This window comes from Pelecanus crispus, chromosome 2, assembly GCF_030463565.1.
Source record: "Pelecanus crispus isolate bPelCri1 chromosome 2, bPelCri1.pri, whole genome shotgun sequence".
NCBI classification, from domain to species: domain Eukaryota; kingdom Metazoa; phylum Chordata; class Aves; order Pelecaniformes; family Pelecanidae; genus Pelecanus; species Pelecanus crispus.
Window position 1 is genome coordinate 69528104 of NC_134644.1, and position 27303 is coordinate 69555406.

The 27303-nt window shown below is 36.2% G+C and overlaps 1 protein-coding gene across 5 annotated transcripts in view; it reads left to right on the plus strand.

Annotated features, from left to right (window-relative positions):
* ATP9B (ATPase phospholipid transporting 9B (putative)) overlaps positions 1-27303 on the plus strand; it is a 177963-nt gene that overhangs the window by 130810 nt on the left and 19850 nt on the right. For all 5 annotated transcript variants that reach the window (XM_075706384.1, XM_075706385.1, XM_075706386.1 and 2 more), the window contains 5 exons: positions 2140-2282; positions 11010-11122; positions 14809-15057; positions 25009-25170; positions 26655-26747. In XM_075706384.1, the coding sequence (XP_075562499.1) occupies positions 2140-2282; positions 11010-11122; positions 14809-15057; positions 25009-25170; positions 26655-26747 (760 nt within the window). The remainder of the gene's footprint in view (positions 1-2139; positions 2283-11009; positions 11123-14808; positions 15058-25008; positions 25171-26654; positions 26748-27303) is intronic.

The following is a 27303-nucleotide window of genomic DNA, read 5'->3' on the forward strand; positions in this document are numbered from 1 at the left end:
GAGCAGCTTTCATCCATCACTTAAGCTACATACTACTGGCTAGAGCAAATGTCTAGCTGTTCCTAACTGAAGTTAAGTGCACTCATGTTTCTCTTCTTGAGCTAGACAGCATCCTTTGTACTTGACTGGCTAACTAGCAGGTTCTCACCCGTAAGAGGAGTAAATCTTTTGCTGTTCCTTCTGTTGACTAGTGTGAAATGTGTTACGTTGGTTCTTATATTCTCTCTAACTCTGCAAGTTGGCATACATAATACAAGTATTGGTTGCTCAGTACTGGCTCTGGATTGTGTAAGACAGGGTAAAACTGTAGTTAACCAGTGTGAGGCAAGTGACTACCAGTGTTTTTCTCCTCGTTATACTGTAGCTTTTTCAATAAAAGGAATCTGGTAGAGTCCTACTTCTGTTGTCTGTCCTAATCTTTTTTGTTAATTATTTACGTCTCTGAAGACCGCTGAAGTTAGGTATGATATTGAAAAACTAATTGCCGTATGTCACCAGGTAGAAGGATGGTTTCTTGCTGCTGATGATTTTAATGGGAAAATAAGAGCTAGTTAAGAACAAAATATCATCTTGAATGGTCAAGAATCTTTTATCAAAAAGGCTCGTTTCTTTTTGTGCTGGAACATGTGTTGTCTTCTGCTGTACAAATTCAGGAAGGAGGGGATGTGGAATAAACTGATTTTTTTTTCAGTGTGTGTTGAAATTTCAGATGTTCTCACAATTCTAGTTAAATGCATCTCTTCTTTATGGGATATTGCAGTTCATGACTCATTGTTCACCGTTATCTCAGGTAATTCACAATCAATCTGCCGCTGTGATTCCAAGAGGACAGATGAAAACTGTTTGTGGCTGCTGTTTTAGTTATGCTGTAAAGGAGCACTTCAGGACTGTTAAAAAAGGTCTGAAGTGCATTAGCAGTATTCTGACCTTGATACATACCTTTGAACAGTTTTAAGAGTCATGTTACTGTGAACCTGTTACTAAACTTGGGACTCTACGTGCTGTGCCCTGGGCAAATCAGCTATGAGTAGTTCACATAGCCGCTGTCCTAGCTGGGTTTTCAGTATTTCTGTTAGAGCAGAGTCAACAGGAATCAACAAGTGCCTATTTCTTAGTTGCTGTTCTTCTGACATAGTAGCAGGAACGTGGTGAATAGCTAAAAGAAGGTAGCATTTTAAAGTTTTAGAACAAGGTGGCATAGAGTTTTGAGTTGGAGCATTTAATTTTGGGGCAGAGCAATGTGATTAAAGTTATCTCTGACTAGCATGAGTGAAGACTTTTTTATTATAACATAGGAATACAAGGTGCAAGGGCAATTGATTCTTGTATGACGTAGACATGGATATATTAACAAATAAATATGCAGACACCAAGTGAACTGGGAAAAAATACTTTTGATCTTGCACTTCTATGTATAATCAGTAAAACTTGCTGAAAATTACAATTTCTAGTACAAAGCTACCTACAGGTTCCTTATTGCTGCTGGCAGTAGCAACTCCAGCCCACATGCTATCACATGAGGGTGCATTTCGCTGCTTGGGCATTATTCTCTTTTTGCAATAGAGAGCCTCTGTAACTACATTTTGGGAAGGACAGCAACATTGTTGATTAGTTGTGGTGGGAAAGAGAAGTTGACAAATATAGTTGTACTTTCCTAAAGAAAAAATAGTTTTTTAAAAAATAGTGACTTGAAGAGGTACAAAAATATCTGTACTTTTACTTCATAAAGAAAACGTAGGTGGGTGGGGGTTTTTTAACCAGATAAAAACTGTGACTTGAATAGTGATCTGGTCTTGTTGATAAAGTGTATATAATATTCTCATCTGTATAAGGGTAGTAACATAATTATGTCGAGAATCTCCACAGTGTGTTGCAATCTGTCTAATGCAGAAGGCATGGTATTGCATTTGTTTGTGTTGCAGTAGCTTCTAAAAGTCTGGGATGGAGCCTGAATTTCTAATGTGATATGTACTCTTACAAACACATAACAAAAGCATTTTTCCAAACTTTTTGCTGCATATAGTTTTAAGATTATTTTTTTTCAGGTATCCTAAAAAGAGCTTCTAGTTTTATTTTTATGGTTATAACTTTCACTTTGCCTAATATCCACACTGATTATGGTATAAATTTCCTTTGCAGTTTACGTGTGAACTTGGACATGGGTAAGGCAGCCTATGGGTGGATGATTATGAAAGATGACAATATTCCTGGAACAGTTGTTCGAACTAGCACCATACCAGAAGAGTTGGGACGATTAGTTTATTTACTAACGGATAAAACAGGTATATCAGGTTACAATTCTGAAATGCGATGACTTTTATAAAATTTCTAAACTTTCTTCTATATTTGAATGTGTTAATGTAAGAGTAGATTTAGAGTACTGATTTTTATTTTTCAGTAAAATTTTAAGCATGTGCTTGAGGACTTTGTACCAGTACCAAAAGGCTTAGGTAGGCTGGTATTTACATGTGAAAGTCAGTATTTGGTAGCAATCTGATTTATTCCAGTGGGAACACTCCTGCTATAGTAACAGGACGCTGGATGGCATTAGCAAGAGTACCATATATCTTACTCCAAAAAGACTCTGGATTAGCACTCAGAATGCTATTTTATTCTACACCTCATTTCTGCTGCAATACTGTATGATAGTAACAGATAAGAATGGCCTTCAAGAGTGCAAGTCATTTCCAAAACAGGTCATAAGATCAGCCTTCACATTGACATCTGCTGTCCCCATGAAGTTAGTTGTTCTTTGTTACAAAGACCAGTAGATCTGCTGTATGATTTAATCTTCATAACTGTAACCTGTTACTATACCTGACCTGGTATACTGGAAAACCCAACCCTTACCAGGATCAGAAGGTAGGTGTGAAGAAGTAATAGCTTGCGCTATGCTGCTCTTTGCCGTTAAGACTGTAACAAGTTTCAGTCATACCATGCTCTTAGTTCTAGATGTATTTAAGGAATCTTAAAGTTTATTTCGGAAAATATCATAGTAAGTAACAAGTTAAATCCTGTAGCAAATACAGTATTTCTTTTCCTTTCTTGGTTCTTTCTGAGATTGAACAAATCAGTTCTGGTAGACATATTGGGTTTTTAAGAAGGTGAACTTTTGAACTGAGGAAGTTGTTTCTCAAACAGCTGAAGAAATTTGTAGTGGTTTTAAGTAAAATATAGTTCAAAATGGTGAGAAAGCATTGGGGGGGCAGGGGTTGGCCTCTGATACACTGTTCAGAAAGCATAATATACAGTTTACCTCTCTTTCTGCTTGACATAGTTCCACATTCCCTCCCATGCTGAACATTTCCATTACTGCTTATTTTGAAATTAAATGTAAATTTAATATACTGTCACACTTTGAAAACACACTTTCATTTTTTTCTATAGGTACATGTTACCCTGTACACTTCTGAATGCTGTTCTTTGATTTCTTAAAAGATAGACAACTGCCACCTTCTTTCTTAGCATGTAGAAAAGTGTATTGCTAATTATAGTGCAGTAATTCTTCAAAGCAAGTGAACAATTCTTCTTTTAACAAGTTTTATTTCAGTTAGCTAATGATTTGTATGCTGTTTGAAACTGCTTATTGATTTTAATTGCACCCTTCATCATGATAATTTATGTAACTTTAAGAGTGCTGTCTCATTGAAGGCTTGAAATATGTAATTTACAGCATATGTTTGGAAAAGGGAAGTATGTTCAAAAATAATGAATTTTCAAAACAATGCAGTAGAGTTCATTTGCCCAAAGCACTACTTTGTAAGCAAAACCAATGTCTGCTTCTTAAACATTTCTGTTAGAGAATCCAATTCCAGCCAAACTGGAAATGCGGTTCAAGCGTTGAGGTATTCTGCTTACAGTTAGACTGCACTGAAAATTTTAAGAGGCTTGCTAAATAAAATGCTAACAGTTTCACCCAACTCTACAATGCAGGAATTATATTCTGACTCTGGTGACCATCTTATATTCTGAGGCACAAGGGTCAGTGTACTATCTTCTTTTCCTCACACTGTATGTACCTACTACCCTGTTTGAGAAACAGAAGGTTGTTAGAAAAAAAAAACAGCTGCTGCAGTTCTACTTCTAGAAAGACAACCAATACACTTGAAACCAAAGTTTTTCTCCTTTTAAAATAAAAAAAATTGGGGGGGTGGGGCAAACATAATTTAGTGATACTGGGTTTTTCAAAGCAAAAATACTGTGTTACATTATAGATGCTTTGAAAGGATACATTTTACTGACTTGCATATATGAAGAGAAACAACCCTGTTTTGCTTCTGATTGTTTTTTGGGTTTTTTCAACCCACATCATGCCACTTGCAATCACAGTAGTTCTGCTTAATTTTAAGAAGCAGCACTTGTATTCTGGCCTTTCAGAGTGCTTACTTAAAAGGGGATGAATAGACAAATGTTAAAATGCTTTTACCAGCAAATGTGTTTATGTATAGTTTGGAGGATTGCTAGCATTCAACCTCAAAGGCTTTTCAGAGCCCTGAAGTCTACTGAGTTCTGGAGGAAGGTCTGAATCTCTAAGTTAATGATGTAAAAATGAAAATAAAAGCAATATTGTAGGGCAGTAGTTCCAGAATGTTTTGGACTAATAGTCAGCAGTCGCACCCTCTGTGCTTTTAGCCATGTGTCAGCTGAAAGCTGATGTAAGTTAAACTAAGCCTGGAGTCCAGCAGACATCACCAGCTTCTGAACACTGACCATGGCCTTGTGGACCATGCTCTTCTTCAGATTGCGATGGGAAACACTGCTCAATTTTATTAGTCTTAAATGCCCTGCAAATTTTAAAGTATTTTTAATTCTGCACAAACATGTAGGCAACGTACCTTTTACCTGAGTATATCAGTAGCTGCTTCCAGTTTCCTTTCCTGAATACATTTGGTCTCATTCTGCTTTTTATCATAAATATGAAACATACTGTTAGGTAATGAACAGAATCTGTACAGTTAATCAATGCTTGCCATTGCATGATTATAGCACTGTTCATGAGAGCTGGCTTCAGTACTTTCTCACTTGAATTTTCAGTTGTAGTCATATAAACCAGTTGATTCTGTTCTTCTGCCCACTTAAAACTTTGGCTGTCAGAGGAGAAAGAAGAGAGCCAGTTTTGTAGCTGTCTGTACAAGTGGATGCTACTAAAAGGCTGGTCTAGTTAAATGTAAACAGGTGAAGTTTTTCTCAATATTGAAAATGAAAAGGAATCCATAGAACAGTCTGCAAAAATCTTATATTGTGGTCCAAGCTTCACTGGAAATGATTGAGAATTAGTTGTTGAGTCTAAGGAGCATTGCATTACTAACATAATTGCAAGGTAGTCCTTTGTATGATTGTAAATTGGGTTTGTGCTTCATCAATAAGCTTTTTGACAAGAAGCGTCCATCACAGTGGCTCTCTCATTTGCCACAGTAGAATAGAAAATGAAGTATCCCAATAATTGCATTATAGTTTCCTTATTGTGGGACAAGAAAGCAATGTGGTATAATTAGGTTTGATTGGAGTGCATGTTTCCGGTAAGATCTGAAATTAATGATGTTGCTATAGTGACACATCTGCGGCCACCAGTGCGTGAAACATAAAGTAATTCATTCGACAAGAGAAGACATCTGTTAACTGCAAGGATGCAGAGCATATTGACACTGACCAGAAATACTAGACGTTATGTGATAAATGAACAAATGATGCTGAAACAGGAGGACAGATAATTTGTACTTAATCTGCTGGGAGAACTTTAATCTTCTCACTGGTTGCATTTGACAATGCCATTGTTTAAAGAACAATGCTGCAGAGAACTCATAAATTTTAAAACTTAACTCAGGGTGCAGCCTATTAAAGCAATACATTAATTCCTTTGTTAGGGAGTTTTTATCTTCATGTAGAACAAAGCCATTACTAAAAAAACCCACTAAAACAACAGGTTTTTTAGGACTCACATTTTAATTATAGCATCCATTACCCAAAATGCCACGTTGTTTGGACTTGAATCACATATAAGTTTGACAGAAAGGCGTCATCCGGGGGCGGGGGGGGGCAGTTACAGGGGGGAGCAGTTTCCAGCAGTTTCGAAGGGCAGCTGAGCATGATATCTCATCCTCTTCAGGGTACAAAAAGATTCTAATCATGAAAGAAAAATAAAGATATTTGGCAATATTTATTGAACATTTTGTTGCTTAGGATGTGGGATGGCAAACCTGCTGTTCAAGACAACTACCAGAGTATTCAGCTAAAACAAACGCGTACAGTCTTCCAAGTGTAGTTATCTACTAATGCGTACACTTGTATTTGAATTCTGTAATTAACATTTTAGCGGGTGTTTGGACCAAATGAGATACTTAGCAGATATAATAGTTGAACAGATGCATAGAGCAATGGGATTCTTGATTTTCTGGGAAAGCATTGTGTTAGAGGTTGGTGTATATGGGCTTTTTCATTAAATGTGCCTAATGTAATGTACTGTTAGAATAGTGACTTTCAGTAATTGTTTCTGAAAATTAATCTTTTAAGGTATACTTTAATTGAGTCTTTATCTGCTCAACATAAGCTACCACAGAGTAATTAAAAAACATGCTGTTGGAATAATGTCTCCTCACTTCACTTTGATGGATATATATTCACACTATTGCCCTTCCATTTCCTCTACCTCTGATTTTTGGTACCGTGAAGGTTGCAGGGTGAGTAAAGCAGACTAGGAATGGAAAGTTTTGATGGAGAGATTAAACAGGAAGCTTCCAGACATGCACTCAAAGTAGATCAGTCAAAGGAATCCTTTGTGGCTTCTGTTGGACTCCCACCAACTGAAAATACACGGTGTATCCAATGAGTATGGGTGTTGCTTTTGGTTATTGCTGTCATTCTTGTGAGAGGCAGAAGGCACAGAGGAAATAGCTACTGCTATTCATAGCTTATGTTAACTGTTACCTCTACCATTACCTTCTGCCCAGAAGAGAATAAACATATCTCAGCTCTCTTTTGTCTTTGCCCTCATTCTTAATGGGTTGGTTTGGTCTGAGGTTTTGTGGTGGTTATGTTTATGGCCTGTTCTTAAGTGGAGCAGCTGAGTGAGCAGACTTATTCTACATATGTGTTCACCATGATTTTTTTCGTTTTCTTTTTACATTCTATACCAGGTTATATTTTTTCCCAGGGTTCATAGAAAGAATTTGCATCTCCAGATTGTTGCCAAGTCTAATTATTAAGAGCGTTGGGCCTGATCTCCCTTAAAGTTTCCATAGAAATGTTCACATTTACACTGACTTTTTATGTGTTTAAGCAAATAGCTCAAACTAAGTACTCGTATTTTATGAAAAGTTACTCACCCTCTCAATTTCTCACAAAGTTATTAATGCTTCTGCGGTACATATTTTCTTGCTTTTTTTATTTTTGGCCTTTTTAGATTGTTGGTATTGGTCCAAATTACCATCTCATAATATAGGATCAGAAAGATCTGCATCTGCTTTTCAAAAACAAAATAAAAAAAACTCTACTGCTCTGTTGTGAATCACATCTGTTGCCACCCAGGGAATGATGCCTTCAGGACTTTTTCCTTAGAAATTAATTTCCTCTTTGCCTGCTTTACTCTGTGTTTAATGATACAATTGGGCGCGGGGGGGGGGGGGGGGGGGAAGCTCTTGGCTTCATTAAAGAACATACTAAATTTTTCTTCAGCAATTGTATACTAACTTTTTGTCAGGATATTTTCCTTGTATGGTACCTGCATTCCAGCGTAAAGTTTAAGAATGTATAATAGTAGTAGTAGATCGTATATTGACTAGCATAATTTCTGGGACCTTTTCTAAAATAAGCTTTTTTTTATCTAAGAACTCTCCATGTTAGTAGTGTCCTGAAAGCGTGGAATTGATAAGTAGGTCTTGAAAAAAGCATTATTAAAAATAGAAAGCTCTTTCACTATTCTTTAGTACTTATCACCTTGAGCAGACTAGAGAGCTCAGTTTTGGGTTGTTTTTCATTCCTAAAGTGGGCTATATTAGAAAATCTACCTCTAGATATTTGAAGGGCTTGCATTTTGGGGCATAAAATAAAAGATGTGTTGCTTTGTCAAAGGGTATTAGTCTTCAACTAAAAGACTAAAATTTAAGACAGAACTGCTGCTGAAGTTATAATGTAACTGATTGGCACCATGTAATACTTGGAACAGGTTGTTGGGAACGTTTCTGTCCTGTTTTGGTGTTTCATTCATTAGGAGAATTTAGAAGTAAATTTTTAATTTGCATACATGGTGAAATTTAACTTCCATGTGGATGACTGAAAAAAGTATATTTTGTTTTACTTTTTGCAGAAATTTTTGGGAGCACTTTCATAAATGCAGCTGTTTGTCTAATAACACATCAGGTTTATTGGGACTATTGTTGAAAGCCTTACACTAGTCTGAAGAAGCAAGAGCAAACTGCAATTGTTGTTTCTTTTCTTTCTTTGTTTTTTTTATTCTTTGGATACACTGCTACAATATTGTGTAGCAGTGTTTTTGCAGCCTCTTTTCATATGTCGTAGATGTTTCCTATTACTGTAGCCAATAAAAAGGATCGTATAAGTAATGTATAAGATGCAAGTATTGAATCAGGATTGCCAGAATATTTATTTCCATGTCTTTCCAAGTTGATTCTTTTTCCTCACCCATTTTTCCTAAACCTCCTTCCCTGGCTTCTGATTGTTGCAAGATAGGAAAATCCATACTTTTCTGCTCAGAAGCTTTTCTTCTCTGCTTGCTGAGAAGGGGTTGGGGGGGGAATACACAAATTTGCTACCGATCTACCTTTCCTTCACCAAGCACAATTTGGAGTTGGACTGATTTAATGGTGTCAGAAGAAATAATCTTTCCATATAATAATCATAGGGCTAATTTTGTTTCCTGCTCAGTTTTCCCAGGCAGCAATTACAGAAGTAGTGGGAAGCGGGTTTGACAGTTGCCTGCTGTCTCAAGTTTTGAGTAGCATTTAGTTTCACAATTCCTAGGGAGTGTTTATTTTAAATCAAAGGCTCGGCAGAGCTAAAGGCAGTGAGAAGATATTAGCATGCCTGGAAAGTAAGGAAGGTGATGCAGATTTACTTGGAAATTTTGTGCAATAAACATTATTGAACAAAGTGGGTGGATTTTGGTTTTGTTTTGGATTTTTTTAGAAATGGAGATTTTAGTGTCTCATGTTTGTTAGTGGAAACTTTCATCTTTCTCCTGTGCAAACCAGAGATTGGATTTTTCTAGTCTATAATTAAAGTAAAAAATTTAATCAACAAACTTAACAAAAGGTCTTAATAAAGCTTCTAAAGCTACAGTACAGCTTCTAAAGGCAGAAGTAGTAATTTCTCATGGTTTTATATGATTACTGTAAAAAAAAAAAAAATCTTCTTATCCCTTGTATAAAAGTAACCCAAAATTTCTGACTTGCTAATTCTACAGAATTTGTCTTTGTCTTCCTGGGCTGTTTTCCAACCTTGGAAATACTCTTCTTCTCATGTGAATTTTTGATGATGTTATGCATATTTTGTGGAGAATTTATGTATTTCTCATAAACCTTATTTTAAATATTTTTTTAAATCAAATAATATGACTAGAAAAAAAATCCTCAACATCATGTAAGGAAAAGCAAAAGGGGAAATGTTATTTTCTTTAATGATAGAGGGGGAATTTGGAATTATTATCTAGTGCTGGTAATACAGGAAGATGTGGTTTGATAGTGCAGTGTGATGGTACAACAAATGAGGTGAAGTGTCATTGTACAGGTATTACCAAGGAGCGAGAGTAGCAGATATCTCGATTATAACTGAGAAAGACATGAGACTTTTACAGCCCTACCGAATCTTTGAAGATCACTAATGGTTCTAGCCCTGTTAGATGCATAAACTGGATGCAAACTATCCAAACAATTGTTTTCCAGATAGTAATTATAGCATATGTCATGCTTTGAGTCTTCTCTCTTCCTGTGGCTTACTCTGTATTTTGGCATACTGGGACAAAGACATGATATAAAAATAGTCTAGTTAAATAATATGAAATATTTTATTCTGCCATTCTTCTTTATAGATAATTATCATATCTTCTATACTAAAAATATTGTAGAGCTTCAAGGTTTGGTACCATGTTGTGTTTGGTTTTTTTATCATCAGATTTATGTATGTTAATGACCCAAAACTGTGTGGTTAAATATTAGAATAGCTTTATCCTGTATTAATTTCACTTCGGCTGAGTAACCATAGAAAAAAGTTTTAGGAAGGGCCATTGTCAAAATAATCTTTTGTGAGCTGCCCATGGGAAGCTAGGCGGTAGTGACCTCTTCTTGCCTGATTTGCCCCATCATGGAAGGCTGAAACCCCCACCCCTCAATTAGAGCTTTTCCAAACCAGAGGATGTGACTAGTTGGCAGAGGTGGATGCAATAGAGGTGGACACAAAGTGTCAGTCTGTGACTGACACCCTGTAGTTTCTTACAAATGTGAAGTGAGCTCTGAAAACACTGATTTCATTCATTCTGGCTTATTCCGGTTGGAGGCTAAACCTGTCAAATTTGGAAGTGATGTTAGGTCTTAATGACATACTCTAGATAACATTGAATGTGCCCATTTGCTGGAATGTTTGCCTTTGTACACAAAGTGAGGGATATCTTTATGAATTTTTGGGGTTGGGTTTTTTTTTTTTGCTTTAGATTTTCTGATACATGGCACAAACTCTTGCATTGGCTTTTGAGAGCCAGTTCCATCCAGATGCTGCATTTCTATCTTTCATATGAAGAGAAAGTGTTTCTCTTTTTTCGAGCTTGTATATTTAGTTGTGTTGGCAGAATCAGCTTGAAGGTGGACCAGTGATTTCTTCCAGTATGATTAACCCTGATCTTTCTCCACAAACATTCCTTTAATTAACTAAACTGATGCTAACTCATGATTCATTCCTTCTTTCCAAAAGAAAGATTTCAGGGCGGGGGGGTCGGGGGGAGCAGTTGTGGCCTTTTCACGGTATTTTTTGCTGCTTTGTGATATACTACTTCTTTATTACAGGAACACTTACACAGAATGAGATGATATTTAAGCGCCTCCACCTAGGTACTGTGTCCTATGGAACAGACACAATGGATGAAATTCAGAGTCATATTATAAACTCTTATTCACAGGTATCTCATTTCATAAATTATTTACCTTTAATATTAAGATTTTTTTTTTAACAGCATTGAAGCATTGTTGTTACTGATTATGTCTAGAAATTTGAGATGCTATGAAAGTTCTTTAATTTGTAGGTATCTCTTAACAGATGTGTGATGAAAGGGAAAAATGTGAGACAGTATGTAGTTCTCCTGATTCTGAAGTTCCTCGTAATACCCACTTAAAGGGGTTTACTTTTCTATTCCCACTAGCACAAGTCTGTGTTAACCTGTCTGTGCAGAGCAGTCTTTCTGTTGCCAAATCATCTAAGAGTAAGCTATTCATTACTGAGACTACAAATACAAGTGTCCAGAACAAGATGAACAGGAATTATATCTTTGAAGATATTAAGAATAGACATTAAAAAACCACATCAACTGGTATAACTAAAAAGTAAAAAAATAATTGTCAAAATAAAATTTATAAAGGCATATCTAAAGTGTTTTTAAAAAAAATTAAGATGATTGCAAAGAGCATAAAACTGGAGTGGGCAGGAATGGAAAACTCCATATTGCATGAGAGCGAAGTATTCCTGTGATATATGAGTGCTTGGTCTGGCAAGTGTACAAGAGGATTGTGGCTCCCTGACTGTCCATGGGTCAGTTGTGGGATGAAGGAGGAAGATGGAATTTTGCAAACATCACTTGCATCTCCCATGTAAGTGAACTCTTTGGGTGCTTTTTGCAAACCTTTCTAAGCACTTGGTTCCACTCTGAGATTAGGAAGGATTTTTTACTTTATTTTTTTATTTCTGTTTCTGAAACAAAAAAGATGATGATTGACAGAAGAGGAAATAAATGATAGCCTAACTAATATTTCCATGTGTTATGTACAGTATGATAATAAAACTTTATATAAAAGTTCTTTTCCATGGTTAACTTAACACAAACATGACTGGCTGACCCAGTTAAGCTTGTAGACTGACCTCCTTGTCTGTGTCCTCATTTTCTCTTGTAAAAGGATTTTAGGATCAACAACTGATTTGAATCTTTACTTGTGCTGTGTTTTGAACTATGGCTCCTTTCTCATTTGCTTAAAAGAAAAACTAAAGAGTAGCTGTTTGACACCATGCTGGCCTCTTAATATTATGTAGCTTTTGGGAAGAGAGGCAGGAGGGAAAGCAGTGAATAAGCTATGTATGTTATAAGTTTTTAGTCTGCAACTTCAATTTCTGTATTATTTCCTATCTAAACAGATCAACAAATCCACTTCTTGAATTCCTTTTCCTTGGATAAATCTATTTCAGCTTAGTTCTTAGTAGGTATAGCCATGAATAGTAACTGAGATGCAATAATAAGCCTTGGAAATGAGATATGGAGCTCTTTTACCTAAAGATCAGCAGTCCAAATTTGGTTCAGAATTGGTTACTGAAAGTAGTTGCTACCTGATTATGTTTATAAAAATCACCCAAACATAGTTTTGTTGTAATGGGTTGTTTGGGTATTCACCTCAACAACCGTAACAATAAATGATATTAACTGACAGTCTTGAGCAGGCATGCCTAGGTCTGAATTTGATGACTAAGCACCAGTCTTCTAGAGGAGGCGTATTCGTTAACACCGTTTTCACATGTTGGGGTTAAATATGCTATCTGAAAAGAACTGCATGATTCCTGGCATTCTTACTTGCTTAAAGCTTTTGCTAGTTTGCTGTACAACTTAATGAGTGGTACCCATGGTTAATTAAGTTTTTAATAACTGTAACATATTTGGCACTGAAATTTTTAAAAGAAAGAAATGTGAGGGAAGCTTTTTTTTCCTCTCTTGTGGGAAAAGATTTCCCAAATCTAGGTTTGCTGTTAGTAGATGATGAAAGAACTTTCTTGGAACTTCTTTTTTTTCAGCTTTATATAATACTACTTGATGTTTAAATAATGCTTTAATTATCTATCTGTTGGTAGCAGCTCTTTAAAACAGAAAAATGAAGGAATCTCGGTAACAAAACAAGCAACTATTAAACAATTGTTTCAGTCTGAAAAAGTATGGTGAGGTTTTTATTTAATCTATGATAATAGAAGCTGCCAGTTAGCTAGGCAGTGGTTCTTGTGTGACATTGATTTTATCCCTTGTTTGTGTTCTGTTTTATTATTACAGTGGACCTACTAGACTATTGTCATCTTAATGTAACACACAAATCTATTATAACCTGATTATATTTCCCCACTGGAAGCATTTTGTGATAGAGGGCATAATCTTTAATGGAATTTGTGTGAAATTAAATTATACAAGCATCAATAAACATAACATAATTCAGAAGGAGTAAATCAGCTTAATTTATTTGCGGCTGTAATGGCATCAGTGTTAGCAGAATGCAAATGCAGAAGTTTAAAGCAGTAGCTGAAAAGCAGTGCCAGATGAGCAGAAAGTTAAACCCTTTATTAGACAACACTGTAATTTGATGGGCAGAATGTTCACGGTTCAGCAGATTGCAGTCAGGAGGAAAAAAGCGTGGTTTCTGAAGAGGTTTTCTGAGTTACCCTGGAGTGAATAGAAGAGCCTTTGGTAGTCCTGCTGATATATTTCATGTGCTGACTTAAAAAAAAAAACCACCAAACAAAAAACAACAACAACAAAAACACCACAAAACCAAACCAACCAACCAACCAAAAAGCCCCCAAACAAACCCAAAACAAAACCACCAAAAAAACCCCAATAAAACACAAACCAAAAAAACCCCAAAACCCACTTATTTTCAACTGATTATGAACATATAGTACTTTCTCTTAAAAGATTCATTCAGTCATGTGCTTGAGCATTTCTGAAGGATAACTTAAAACAGTGCCAGTTTAGTGGTTATGCCAAAAGTAATGTGATCTTCAAATATGTGTCAAACTATTATTTTGCATGATTATTTTATTAGATATTGCATTCTTGTAAGGACAAATCTCAGCCTGCAGCAAAAGCATGCAAACTGCATTAGTTCACAAATAATACAGAAAATGTGTAGGTTATAAATTAAATCAGCGATATTTGTATATTAATGACTCCTAATATTTATACTTAACAATGATATTGCTTTTGTTCTTTTGTTCCATACTAATGTGGTGGTCTTTAAAATACAGAGATTTAGGTGAAGATTTAAAAGGAAAGGGTTTTTTCAATTTAATGGCATTGGAGTTTCCAACCTCTGAATGTACACAGGTGACAAAGAAACTAGGGAAGAACAACAACAAAACACCACCCTTGCAGTTTTGTTTTGGTGTTTCTGAATTCATCCAGATGGTTGCTGGCTTAAATACTTTCTAAAAAACAATTCATAGAATGTAAAGGATGGTAAAGGACTATTGTGACGGATCACTGAAAAAGGTAAGTTCTGAAGTTAGGAAGCAGGGTTTTCTGCAGAATCCAGCTGGCCTGTTCACCCCTTTTACTGCATACTTGTTTTCATTTCACATTTTTCAATTGTCTGCAGGCTCTGACTACAAATGCAAGGTGATGAACCCACCATTATGTATCAGTTCTACAGAAAAGTAGATGAGGGTTTTTATGCATCACAAACTGAATGAATTAATATTAGTTTATATAAAATACATAAATGGTTACTGTCTTTATCATTTATCAACCTTTGTAAAGGGAACAATCATATATATATATAGGTATTGATGTTTTGTTTCCATTATTGAACTTTGTTTTACTGTTCATTGTGTTGGGTCTTAAAGGTGCACTCTCAGAATAGTGGAAACAGTACAAGTTCAACACCATCTAGGAAATCTCAGTCATCTGCACCCAAAGTCCGCAAGAGTGTCAGCAGTCGGATACACGAAGCAGTGAAGGCCATTGCACTGTGCCACAATGTGACCCCAGTGTATGAATCCCGGGCTGGTGTGTCTGGAGAAACAGAATATGCAGAGGTGGATCAGGACTTCAGCGATGAAAATCGAACTTACCAGGCTTCCAGCCCTGATGAGGTTAGTATGCAAGGGTGGAAAAATTAACATCTCATAAAAAACCAGGATAAGCTAAGTTAAAAAGAACAGAACAGTGGAAGAAGAGTGTTTTAGGCTGGGATTTCTTTAAAATTAGCAGTAATCTGGTTTTATTTCCTCTACAGCTGTAGGAAAGAGCTGGTGTTTCTTTGTTACATAAGTGTTTTCAATTATTTGGCTAAAAGGTCTGTGAAGTCACTGCTGGAGGATCAATACTGTGTTGAGTATTGCAATTAAAGTTATTAGGTGTATTCTCAAAATGTTAATCTATATATGAATCTTAGCATATACATGCAAAAGGGAATATGAAACTGCTTTGAGTGATGGACATCCAGGTACATTAGCTAGAAACGCTGCCAGTTAGTGGTACGTGTAGATTCTTAACAGGTTAAAAAAAAAAAAAAAAACCGCAAACCTCAAATACTCCCATAGAAAAGCTTTTGAGCTTCAAACCCTAGGCAGCTTCATAATCGTCAGGGTTCAGTCAAAATTGCATCAAGTATAGCACAAATTTAAAACCCCATTTCAATAAAAACATGTATTTGCCTTCCATTGAAATCCAAACTTTAAACAAAACCCACTGCTATCAGTGGATTTGAGTTATTGTTCCGAATAATCCTGTTTTGGGGCCTAAAGTGATTGCCTAAAATTCGATCTTAAAAAGATATTAGAAGAGAGAGGCAAAGCTCAAGTTTCAAGATACTGCAAAGTAAGCATAAAAACTAATTATAGCTCATTCACTTTATAAAAACACGTATGTACTTGATACAGTAAAATAGAGAAATAGAGTATTTTGAGGTTGGTTTGGCTCTGAAAGTGAGCAGATTGAGGGGTGTCTTTGTTTTAAAGAAATTCTAGCAGTGTCTGAAGCTTGGATGTACTGTTGGTGTTGTAGCCATGGTAGCTTAGCCATAATCAAAACAAGGTGGTTGTAAGATGTGAAGAAGGGAGTGTGTATCTGAAAGCCTGTATATTTTTCTAGCTATACAAGTTGATCTAGTACAAGATAATACTTCTTTCACAAATCTCATCTTGCCATAGCATAGCCTGTTACATTTGGTTTACATGTCTAATATATCACCATATGTAATACTAACAAAACTTCAGCAATTCAAACTGCAAGCTGTAATTGCTAAAAGTAACAAGTCTATAACAAGTATTTAGGAATACAAGAAATAAAATTAAGTCTGTCTTCATGTAGTACCAAATAAGCAAGCGTTAAGATGCATTTCAGATGATATAAACACAGTTCACAGTGTCAAAGGATTGTAGAATGTAAAGAAGTGGCTGGTTCTCAGTGATTAAAAAGTCGCAGTCAAAACATTTTAAAAATAAACTCTAGGCAGGACTTGAGATGCTGCTCTTTGGCTAAAATCAATAATCCATGATACTATATGTGGTGTTATATGGTGTGGGTTGATCTGCATTATGAATTGAGAATGTTGGATTTGCATTTGTTTATGCCAGAGGTACACTGTAAATATAGTTTGTTACTGTAGTTGTATAATGTATGACCTGTATTATGCAGATGTGTACAAATTTTCATATGCACATATATTCATAATCACTAAATAGACTAGTGTAACGAGCCTGCGAGGTATTGCTAAATATAATGAAAGACTGCATGAGCAAGTATCTACCTGTGAAGATACAATGACAGCTATGGATTAACTAAACATTGTGCTTTAACAGCCAAAGGTATTAGTAAATTGGGTGAAGAAACGTGCAGTTAAGAGAGACTACATGAGCTTTTTCTCCCACTTGCTCTTCTCTCCCTGTGGGCTTTTGTATATTCATTCAGTTGTTTGGAACCTGAAAATATTACCATAAAGAGCAATTCTCCTTCCATATTTGCTAAAGGAAACAGCTGTAAGACTTGAGAATTATGCAAGTGATGCCCTGGGAAGACAGTAGGGAATTTGACCTTGGAAAGAGGAAAGGAGAGTTGATAAAGTGCTAATACGACAGATCTGGGACTCAGGGTGGAAGGGGAAGTGGAAGAGGAAATCAGCAACAAAGAAACTGTTAGTGCTTCAAGGAAGAGAAAGCACAGGTATCCTTTTAATCATAATTTTTTTTTTAATCATCTGGACTCATACATTCAAACTATATGACAGTGGAATGAAAAACTTACATTTTAGAACAGACAGCATTATATTTCCGTTTTGTTTCTCAAAGATAATGCTTGAAACACTAGTAAAATTATCATATTGAGCAAATATGCTTTAATATAATGAGAAATTGATGCTAAGTGGAGTCTTATAAAAAGATGAAGCTACAAAAAACATTTAAACAGCATAAAAATTGCAGCATGACAGCAAAAAGCCTAAGAGTTGAAAGACTAGCAGGTCTTTATCATAATTTTTTAAAGAGTTGTATTGATGCAATGTTTGCAAATCACTGGAGCCTAAGGAAAATAATGTAAATGGTTCATTATTTAGCTTATTGAACTTTCCTGCAGTTAGGTTGACGGATGATGCCAATGTTTCCCAATCACCAAAGTACCATTTTAAAAGCATTTTTTATTGAATAAAGTGCTTTGAATATTGCACCCTGGAGCTTTATTTAGGGAAATGGTTCAATTGATGTTTTCTGTTTAACCTCAGTACTGACCTATCACAACATATTTGGTTAATAAGCAACATTATCATTTAATAGACTTAACCAGTTTTATGCATTGTACTTTCTCAACATTACAACTCTGTTCTCTTAGATTTTGTTTATGGATCTGGCTTGATTGCAGTCTTTTGAAAGAAGATGTTATTTGCACAGTTGTCTGTTGCATTATATAATATTGCATGATATCACCATAGCATATAAAGAGCAGAGAACAATGTGTAAGTATAAACTATTATTCCATGTAGGAAAGTATAAGAAGCAGTTTAGTAATATGTTGACACGCTATACACTTACAGAATTGACTTGAGGAATTCATTTTAAACTCTTCACATCTGTGTGTGTATGTGTGCATCCATATACAGGTAAAATATAACCATAACAAAGTATGCACATTTAGAAGTAGGTACATTCATCATAAAAGATGTATTTATCTATTGTTAGAGTAACCTGAGATAAGTAACTGATTTTGTATTCTTAATGTGAACCCTACTTATGCCAGGCTCTTTGTTTCTTATGATAAGTGATCAATATTTCATTTTCTCTGAAAGAGTGGAAAGTTTCATTTGTCTGTCACTTGTCCTCTACAGCTGTAGCATAGCAAACAATAAACATTCACTGAGAACTCACTGAAAAAAATGAAAATGGTTCCTACTTGGCCATCATAGGTGTGGGTTCAGCTCATCTGTAGAAAGCCAGCTACCTTAATGTAATGAACAATCATAAAAGGATATAAGCTAAGTAGGTAAAGCAATGGAGTTCAAAGGTTACAGACCCAAGCAATTCAGGGGCATGCTATGAACAGGAGCCTTTGAAGACCTTTGATCCCCTTGGTCAGAAAAGATTGATCAGTCAGAATTTTTAATGACTGCTTACTCTCATAAACCAGCTATTTATTGGTTATGCTTTGTCCTGCACTGTTATATTCTCAAGCATTTCTAATTCCAGGATTTTGAATATTTAAATACTACCTTAAAGTGTGGTCAGTTACTTAATTCCAACATTTCTGTCCAGAGACAACAGAGTTGCTAAAATTAATTACAAGAATACAAAGCCAATCATTTAAAAACAGACAGGGAAATGATATGCCCTTAGTGAAGCAGCTTTTGTGTTTACAAAAGTGAAGCTGTAATGTATGAGACATGTTGTATTGTTTAATTCATTTTATTGTGTGTGCTTATTGAAGCAAGACTAATTGTGTTGTTTTGTCAATGTATTGTGAAAAGCAAATCACTCAGCATAAAACCATCACTTTCATGACCTTCGAGACCCACAAAGAATAACTACTCCATAGCTTGTCTTGAATATTGATTGGCAGTTTTTTCACATGATCAAGCTGTATTTTTAAATTAATAATTTTATTTTAATTATGAAGTTTCTCAATGAAAAGTGGTGGACTGCAAATGTTAGTTATCAGATCATTGTTTATAAATATAAACAAATCAGTGCCAATTGGAAACATGTGTGGTGTTGTTGAACAACCCAAACAGAAACTGTTGGGAATACTCGGGCAGTGGGAAAAAGAAATCTCACTGCTTCTTCCCTGTTTCCAAACCAATAGCCTTAACTTCAAAATACCACACATATAACATATAATGTATACCTTACACAGCAACCTGATTTTGAAAGTAGATCCTATTGCCTGAAGTGAAGATGCTGTTAAATACTCTGAAATAAATGAAGGTTGGTTACATGAGAATTCTTCTAAGCAGAAAAACTATCCATCCCTAGTCCTTCTTTCTCACCCTACAAATTGCTTCCTCATATATGCCAAAACCTTCAAAGCTTTTATTTATGTGGGTCATTTTTCAGTTTAAGTGGTCAGGTTCATAGCATGGCTCCAGAAAAGCTGTCAGCACAGCTGTGGGGGAACTCCCAAACTGCTGGATGGGGTGGAAAAAAACTGCCAACGCCAGCCGTGAGGCGGTGGATCTTTTTCTTAAACTGATGTTAGCTCAAAAGGGAATATTATATGTTGAAAGTGACAACTAGTTCTTCATCAACTGTTCTGAGCAATGCTTTGTAAATATTGAGCAGTTAGGTATTTCTGCTAGGGAGCAGCAGTGGCAGGCTGGCCTGCAAGGAAAGGGAAGCCAGAAGCCAGGAGCTGAGCATGATAGCCGGGCTGCTAGAGGCAGTGGCCTCAGTGATGAGGTGTACAGCCCCACAATATCCAAGAAAGGTGAAAAGAGCATGTCCCATGATGGAAACCAGAGACAGTCGAGTATAGATTGTTGTACAGGTCTGTGGTGATGAGGCACGTCTCAGTTCAAGCCAAGAAGTCAAATCATTAAATCAGGATCAGGTCCTGAGAAAGCAGCCAGCATTAGCCACAGTCTGGTGATTGCAAGGAAAGTTCATGGCAGTGAGGCAGGTCCAAAGCCAGGAGGTTGTGTCTGCCTATCAGGGCCAGGTCAGCAGGATACGTGGTTGATGTGGGTATAGCTGCAATGTGACTGCAATGTAGCGTGCTCAGGACCAAGCATGAGAGCCAAGTGAAAGGGGGAGGGCAGCCTCCATGGAGGCTCCTTCAAGCTGTTTCTTCATCACAGCTGTTAACAGTGAGCTGGCCTTGAACGCGGCTGCTTAAACTCCTAGGAAGGAGGGTGTGCTCAGGGCCTTGACAGTTTCAGTCTAAATAGGGTTTTGAATATTTTTTTTCATAGAAATATATTGCTATTCTGTCTTGGTTGATAAAACGTAAGTATTCAATCTCTGTTCCAATTTACATAAGCTAAGTGTGGGGTGGGTGGTTGGGGTGGTTTTTTTCACTTCTGCTTTCTCTCTCAAAATATTCTATTATAAAAAACAAAATTAGTGGATTAGGTTCCAAAGACCAGCTAAGTTCCAAACAGCCCAGAATTGAAAGGGAGCGGTAGTAGTATGATGGTTTGTATGTTCGAGTCCTGATTGATGTATTATCTAAAGCAACCAAAACCAGCCTTAGGGCATTTTTTTGGTCTTCTGCTAAGCAGTAACAGCCTTTTAGGATTGACCCAGTAACTGAAGGTCTTCAGATTTCAGCAGGGTGCTTCAAATACCTCACTTCGTGGATTTATAACCCTGTGTGCCCAAAGGCAAGGCGTGTTTCATTCTTTCAAGTGATGATATCAGACTTTCTTTAACTGGGACTTATTCATGCCATCATGCTCCCAAGATGACAAGTAACTAGAGGTAGTTACATTTTCCACAGAGCAAAGGGACTCAGTGTTGCCATTCCCCAAACTGAAAATTATTAATAAGGGTGATAAGTGATATTTCATGTTGGTTCAGAGAAAGCTTTTGGAAGATGTTAATCTGAGAGGGAATGAGAGTGCCCTTCCTTGTGTAAGTTATTCGCCCTCACAGGAAAGGTCAGGAGAATTCAGAGATGGGCTTTGAGTTGGGCTATGTAAGGAAGAGTCCTGTACATACTGATTGAATGGCCTAAAGCCATCTAACACCGCTCCAGAGAGAAGCAAACTCCTGTTGTTTGGTAGGGCAGGGAGGTACTTAACTCTTTCATCCTTACAGTTGAAAGTAAATAAAGATATGGCTGTTCCTTTAAATGCTTTCTATGGACAATCTGTTTCATCTTACATGTCAGCCCTAATTTTGGCTATTGACTCATATGCTTAGATATTTGTAGCATTTTCTGCCACATAATTATTTTCATTGGGATTATTAAGTGGGAGACAAGCTAATAGGACTTACTGTAGAAGAGATCTTTTTCCATTAAAAAAAAAAAATTTAAAATGTTGGCACTATAGTTGAAAAAAAAAAAGTTATAATGTAATTGGTTTACGATTTACCAAGATTTTTTGGCCTATCAGTTTACAGGTTTTCTGAAGTTTTTTTAAATTCTTGATTAGTATTTATTTTAGGTTAAAATCAGTCTAATGTTCTAATTAAATATGCAGTTCTGAATCCAGAACAGGAATAAGGGGTTTGGGTTTTTTTCTGTGCTTGATACGGGGTTTATGAGGTCCTTAACTATTAATTTTCCTGAGTCTAGTAGGCTTAGGTTTTGTGACTGACAAGATAGGTAACTGCATCATTGTCACTTAAAGATCTTGTGTACTTTATGGAACTTTCTAGAAACTACCGGAGATATTTATAAGCTGCTTGTTTTGATTTACTTCTGTAAGTGAACATTTCTAAACAAATGAGGTGATTATGTCTCCAAAACATAGAATTAGTATGCAGGGCTGCCATTGTCTGTAACAACAGTGCTTCTGAAGTTTCCTCTCGTCATGCCCCTCAAGTCACACATGTTTGTCAGGCAACTGAGCTAGACACACCATCCTGCTCAGAGAAGCTACTTCCACATCCTCAGCTGGTACTGCTGTAGATTACGTTGTGAGTCACACAGTTACTGCTTGAGTTGAGAGGGTTTCCTTATGAAGTCTCTGAATCTGACTTTGAATGGAAATCTGTGCTGTGGTAATGTGAAGAGTTTGGTATTTGGGGCTGTGAACTATGGAAGCTCTGAGGGTTGGGTGGCCTCTAGTGGAGAGACACTACTGGCAGAGGCAAACAGAACTTAACAGTGGGCATGTGGTAAATAGAAACATCTGAAAGATGTTTCTAGGTTTGGGTAAGAAACACTAAACAAGAAGTGATTCACAATAGCTTTTGTCAGATCTGTTGCATTTCCATTTGTTGCTTCCTAATTTGGATGTTGCTACTTTGACCGCGTCATGCGAGAAGTGGATAGCTGTCGTTACCCTTTGGACTGCTACTGAGCAGAAGACAACTAGCAAGTTAGAAACCACAGAAGCTCTCTCCGACTCCACCTACATTACCTGTCCTGGGAACACTACACAGTTAGTGGGTTCAGGTACACACCTGTGTCTCAGTAGTGGGAGGATCCTATATCTACCAATGTACTTCTCTCTCCCAGGCAGCCAGTTTACATAGAAGGGAAGCTTGGTGATAAGCCAGATGAGATCCACAAAATATTCCCTAACCTGGGTTCAGGAAAGATGACACATTTCGTCTGTGAGTGTTAGAAAATTAATGGTTATTGGCAAATAAATATTTTAATTAGGATGGATTTTTTTTTTAAAGCAAAATGGTAGCATCGCCACCAAAGACTTCTGTGCTTGTCTAAGCTTTGATTGCTTTATCTGACTCCATCGAATATGTCAAGCTCTGTAGAAGCCACAGCTGCTGCGTTGACCTGGCATTCTAGGGGTTCTTGATGTGTGCACACTAGATTGCAAGACCGTTTTAATGTAAGGTTTCAGAAACGTATTGAAGAGAATATACTTGAAGAGGAGAAACCTCAAGAAGAGCGACTTAGCTAAGAATCCTTTTTCTGAACTCTGTACAGCCAGCCATTCAGCATATATTTATTTGTTAAGACTTATAATTTAGATTTTCATGCCATTTGCAAAATACTTCGGTTTTTTTTTAATTTGTATATTCTAAAAGCTTCAGATATTTAATGGTAAGGTCTGGCTATGTTCTGGATGCTCTTAAGGTCTAGCTGCTCTGATTCATTCTGAATGATGAGAGTCAAACTTAATGTCTTGCTCTCAAGTTTGTTCAGTTGCCTTTTAGGCATCTGTTTGACTCATGAGCCTTATTGCCTATTTCTGCTATGGTATTTGCATTGATCAATTTAAAAGAAAAAAAAATATATGCAGTTGTGTGTAGGCCAGGTATAAGAATCAAAAATGACTGTGCTGCAAAATGCTAATTCAAATGGTAGGTGAAGCCAAGCATAAATGAAATAATAAACAGATGTGAGTCACCAAATATAGAACACTTAAGTCCTAGCTGCAAAGGGACACAAATGAGATGATAGGGTATTAGTAGAAAGATGCAATTTACAGGTCAGAACGTAATAGTAACCTTTCACTGTGAAAATTGAAAATTAACCTTGGGAGTATTGGATCATTTACAGCTTATATGGTACTTTTATTGAAGAACAACAGTCTCTGAAAAGACTTCCTGTGACTTTCGAGATTTTTAAAATTGTGCTTTTCAAAGTGTGTTCTTTTCTTTTCTGTAACTGCATCTTGCTATATTTTCATTTGATGAAGCCTACACAGATGGCACTACTAGGCTTTCTTAGGGGTTCACACAAGTTTGGGGGTTTTTTTTCCAATTTTAAATTTTCACAGAAGCTATGGTGATTTACTTGCTTTGGGTGAAATTCTTAGCAAGCATTAGTCATCATGTCCATTGAACTTATCTAGGGATTTTACTACTTGCATATAATTTATCAGACTTCTTGATTTTTATTTTTTTCATCTTTCCTGAGATTAATAGCAGAAGCAGGTTCCATAAAAATCATGTGAACTTCATTATAATTACCTTTGTAGTCATTCAAACATCTGGTTTCCAGTAATGATTATCATTTGGAAAAATAAAAATAGAATTAAGGAGGAGATTTTTTTTTTTATCAGAAACTTCCCATTCAGATACAGAATATGGTTTTTATGTAAACTAAACAGTAAAGCAGTTTTCCTAAAGTATTAAATCTTTTTAAGAAATAAACCAGGCAGTGGTGGTGACAGAAAAATATCTAGTGTGTTATTTAAAGCATAACAGAGAAGAGAGTAGAAGCTAGATGTCATGCACTTTAAAACAGCAAAATCTTTTTTAAAAGTGAATTTCTAGTGCATGCATTTAAGATGCCATGTAGTGGCAGCTAATAGTGATTATTGTGTAATGTATGGGTTTGTAAAAGGGACTTTCACAAGCATGTTTGTGGGATGCAGTACTGTAAGCTTGGTTTCCATCTCATTTGATATGGTAAGAACTCAATTATATTATTGTTGAAACGAAGTAATAAAATCATGCAAGTGAACAAAGGAAGCTAAAAATAAGATCCTTTGCTTATCTGTTTGCTATATATTACAGCGTCTCAACTTGCATGTATTTGTAGATCTAATAAAATGTTTTATATGGAAATAATCCCAAAATCTTTTACTTACATAGCAGTGTCATTGGTACAGAAATTGTATTCTGGTTTTGCATATGGATGTCCTTTAAGTATTGTTGAATATATATATATGGGTTTTTTGTTAGAACTGTTATTTCTGAACAATATATTCTAAATACCTCACTTGCAGGAATAAGTTCAAATACGTTTTTATATTATTCATAAGAATTTTTGTAAGCTTTCTGAAGGAAAATACTTGTTTGATGTATTAAGATTTTGTACTCAGTCTACCACTATTCACATGTTTTTTTCCTAGATTCTTGGAAGAGTTTAGACTTCTACCCTAGCAACAGTTGTTTGGCTTTAGCCTAATTTCTGTACCAGTATAATAGACCTTTCACACTTAAACATGTCTGGTTTTTTTCCTTTTTTTCTTTCTTTAGGTAGCTCTGGTGCAGTGGACGGAGAGTGTCGGTCTCACTCTGGTTAACAGGGATTTGACCTCAATGCAGCTGAAGACCCCTGGTGGACACATTCTGACGTACTATATTCTGCAGATCTTCCCCTTCACTTCAGAGAGCAAGCGCATGGGGATCATAGTTAGGGTAATTTTGCGGGTGTTCTGGGTGTTGGGGTTTATTTCTCAAAAAACGTTTTTACTGAATGTTTATTTTTTAAAATTTAATAGAAACTTAGTCCTTCAGGGAATGCATTTACACAAGATTTTCGAATGGAAAGTACACCTTTGACACAGGTACCCATGAAATACTAGACAAGCAACTGTAGAAAAATCAGGCTAACCTGATGTTGCAGAGAGCTTTGTAAAGGACAGACTCTTCTCTTACATGGCAACATGTTAATTTCACGCTTAGCCTCTGATGCTGCAAGTTGCCTTTAAGCCTTTGTTTTTAATTTTCCATTTGTTTCTTTCATACAAAATATGTTGCCTCTTCAAGGGGTAAGTTAATGGCTGAGATTTCTTACAACAGTAGTTAGTGTCTTTCTATACTACTAGTGCTGCTGCTTTTCCAGACCCAGTATTGATATCTGAACTGGCATGCGTATACAGCACAACCCACGGGATCTGAGATTTACGAGATATGTAAATCTAGTTGTCTCCTAGATGCCCAGTTGGGAGCGTAGTAAAGATCATTAAAACCTCAGTTGAAAGGAAGCCACAGCACCATGCTATGAGGAAGTTTTAAATCTCTGCGAATGTGAAGCCATCCATGCTACATACTTCTACCTTCTACCTAGCTAAAATCAGACACCGTAGCAGAACAGCATCAGGCAACATTGTTAGATGGTTAGATCAGTGCCAAGTCCCAGTTAAATAGGTGTCAAACTCATCCCATTTTTTATTTGCCCTTGATGACAAGCCAGGCATGCCATCAGCCTTATGCAAGGATACTTCAGGCACATAGGTCTGGAGAAACCTTGGCAAGTCTGTATTTCATTAGGTGAGGTTGGCACTAAGAGCCTGTTTAATAGTGACATGTTCAGAGATATTCTAAGACGCTTGCAGATCAGACTAATCCATTCTTTCTGTGACAGGCCATACCTCAGAAACTCCTGATTTGGATTATATTTGCCTGCATGTGAATTCTCTGAATATGTAATGAATGCTTCATCATTAAAACATCTGTAACAAGCATTTACGCTAAGTTATTTGTCAATTTTAATTACTTAGGTATTTCAGAGATACAGAGCAAACTTTCTGTTGTGGGTTAGGTAGTATATGCCACCAAAGAAAGAAAACAGTAGTTAGAGGGGGCGTAACAGTGATATTTTAAAATTTAGATGGGCAGTTTAGGGATGCTGAGAATCTGTTACATTGACTTCAGTTAGAACTGATTCTCTTGTATGAGAAAGTAGGCAACATGCATCTTGATGGAGTCGGAGGTGGCGTTGGAAGTAGTAACATCAGGTAATAAAACTTACCCACCTCTTGGCAAGGTACTTCATCTTTTATAAATGATAATCCACTGACTACTTCAAAAGGCATTTAGGTTATTGGTAGGTAATTGTTTTGACTGCATAAACAGATTTTTTTTTTTCCCCGCTTTCTCTTTCTTTTGTAAAATTTTAGGATGAATCTTCAGGAGAAATTACATTTTACATGAAGGGTGCAGATGTTGCAATGTCCACTATTGTACAGTACAATGATTGGTTAGAAGAAGAGGTAAGACCAAAATCAAATTTTATAAAAATTAAAATTTTGTAAAAACTAAAAATTTAGAATCAAAATATCAGGTACTATTGGAATAGCTTTAAAGGAGAACCTGAGCTGATGTAGTAATGGGTTTTGAAGTTCAGTTACATGTATCCTGAATGGGTTTTAAGGGATTAGAATTATTTCCAATTCTTGAATAACCCACAGGAAAAGCAAAGCTGGTAGTCATAGCAGAACACGTTCCTACTTAAAACAAGGAAATTTGTTTTTCATTGACTGACCTTTCACATAAAACCTAATTACTTCTGAGAAGTATTCTGCTGTAAACCTATTTGTACTGAAATGCCCGTATTTTATCAAATTCTACAGTGAGGTATGATTATGAATTATGAAGTTTAATAAGGGTTGCAGCCAAATTGAAATAGTTTTTTGCCACATTAAATTTAATATAAAATAGCCAGTGACTGAATTTCAAAACTGATTAATATTTTTCACTGTATGGCTCTACTAGGTACCAGCAATCATCTTATTTTGACCCTACATACAGACAATGTGTTAATACAAT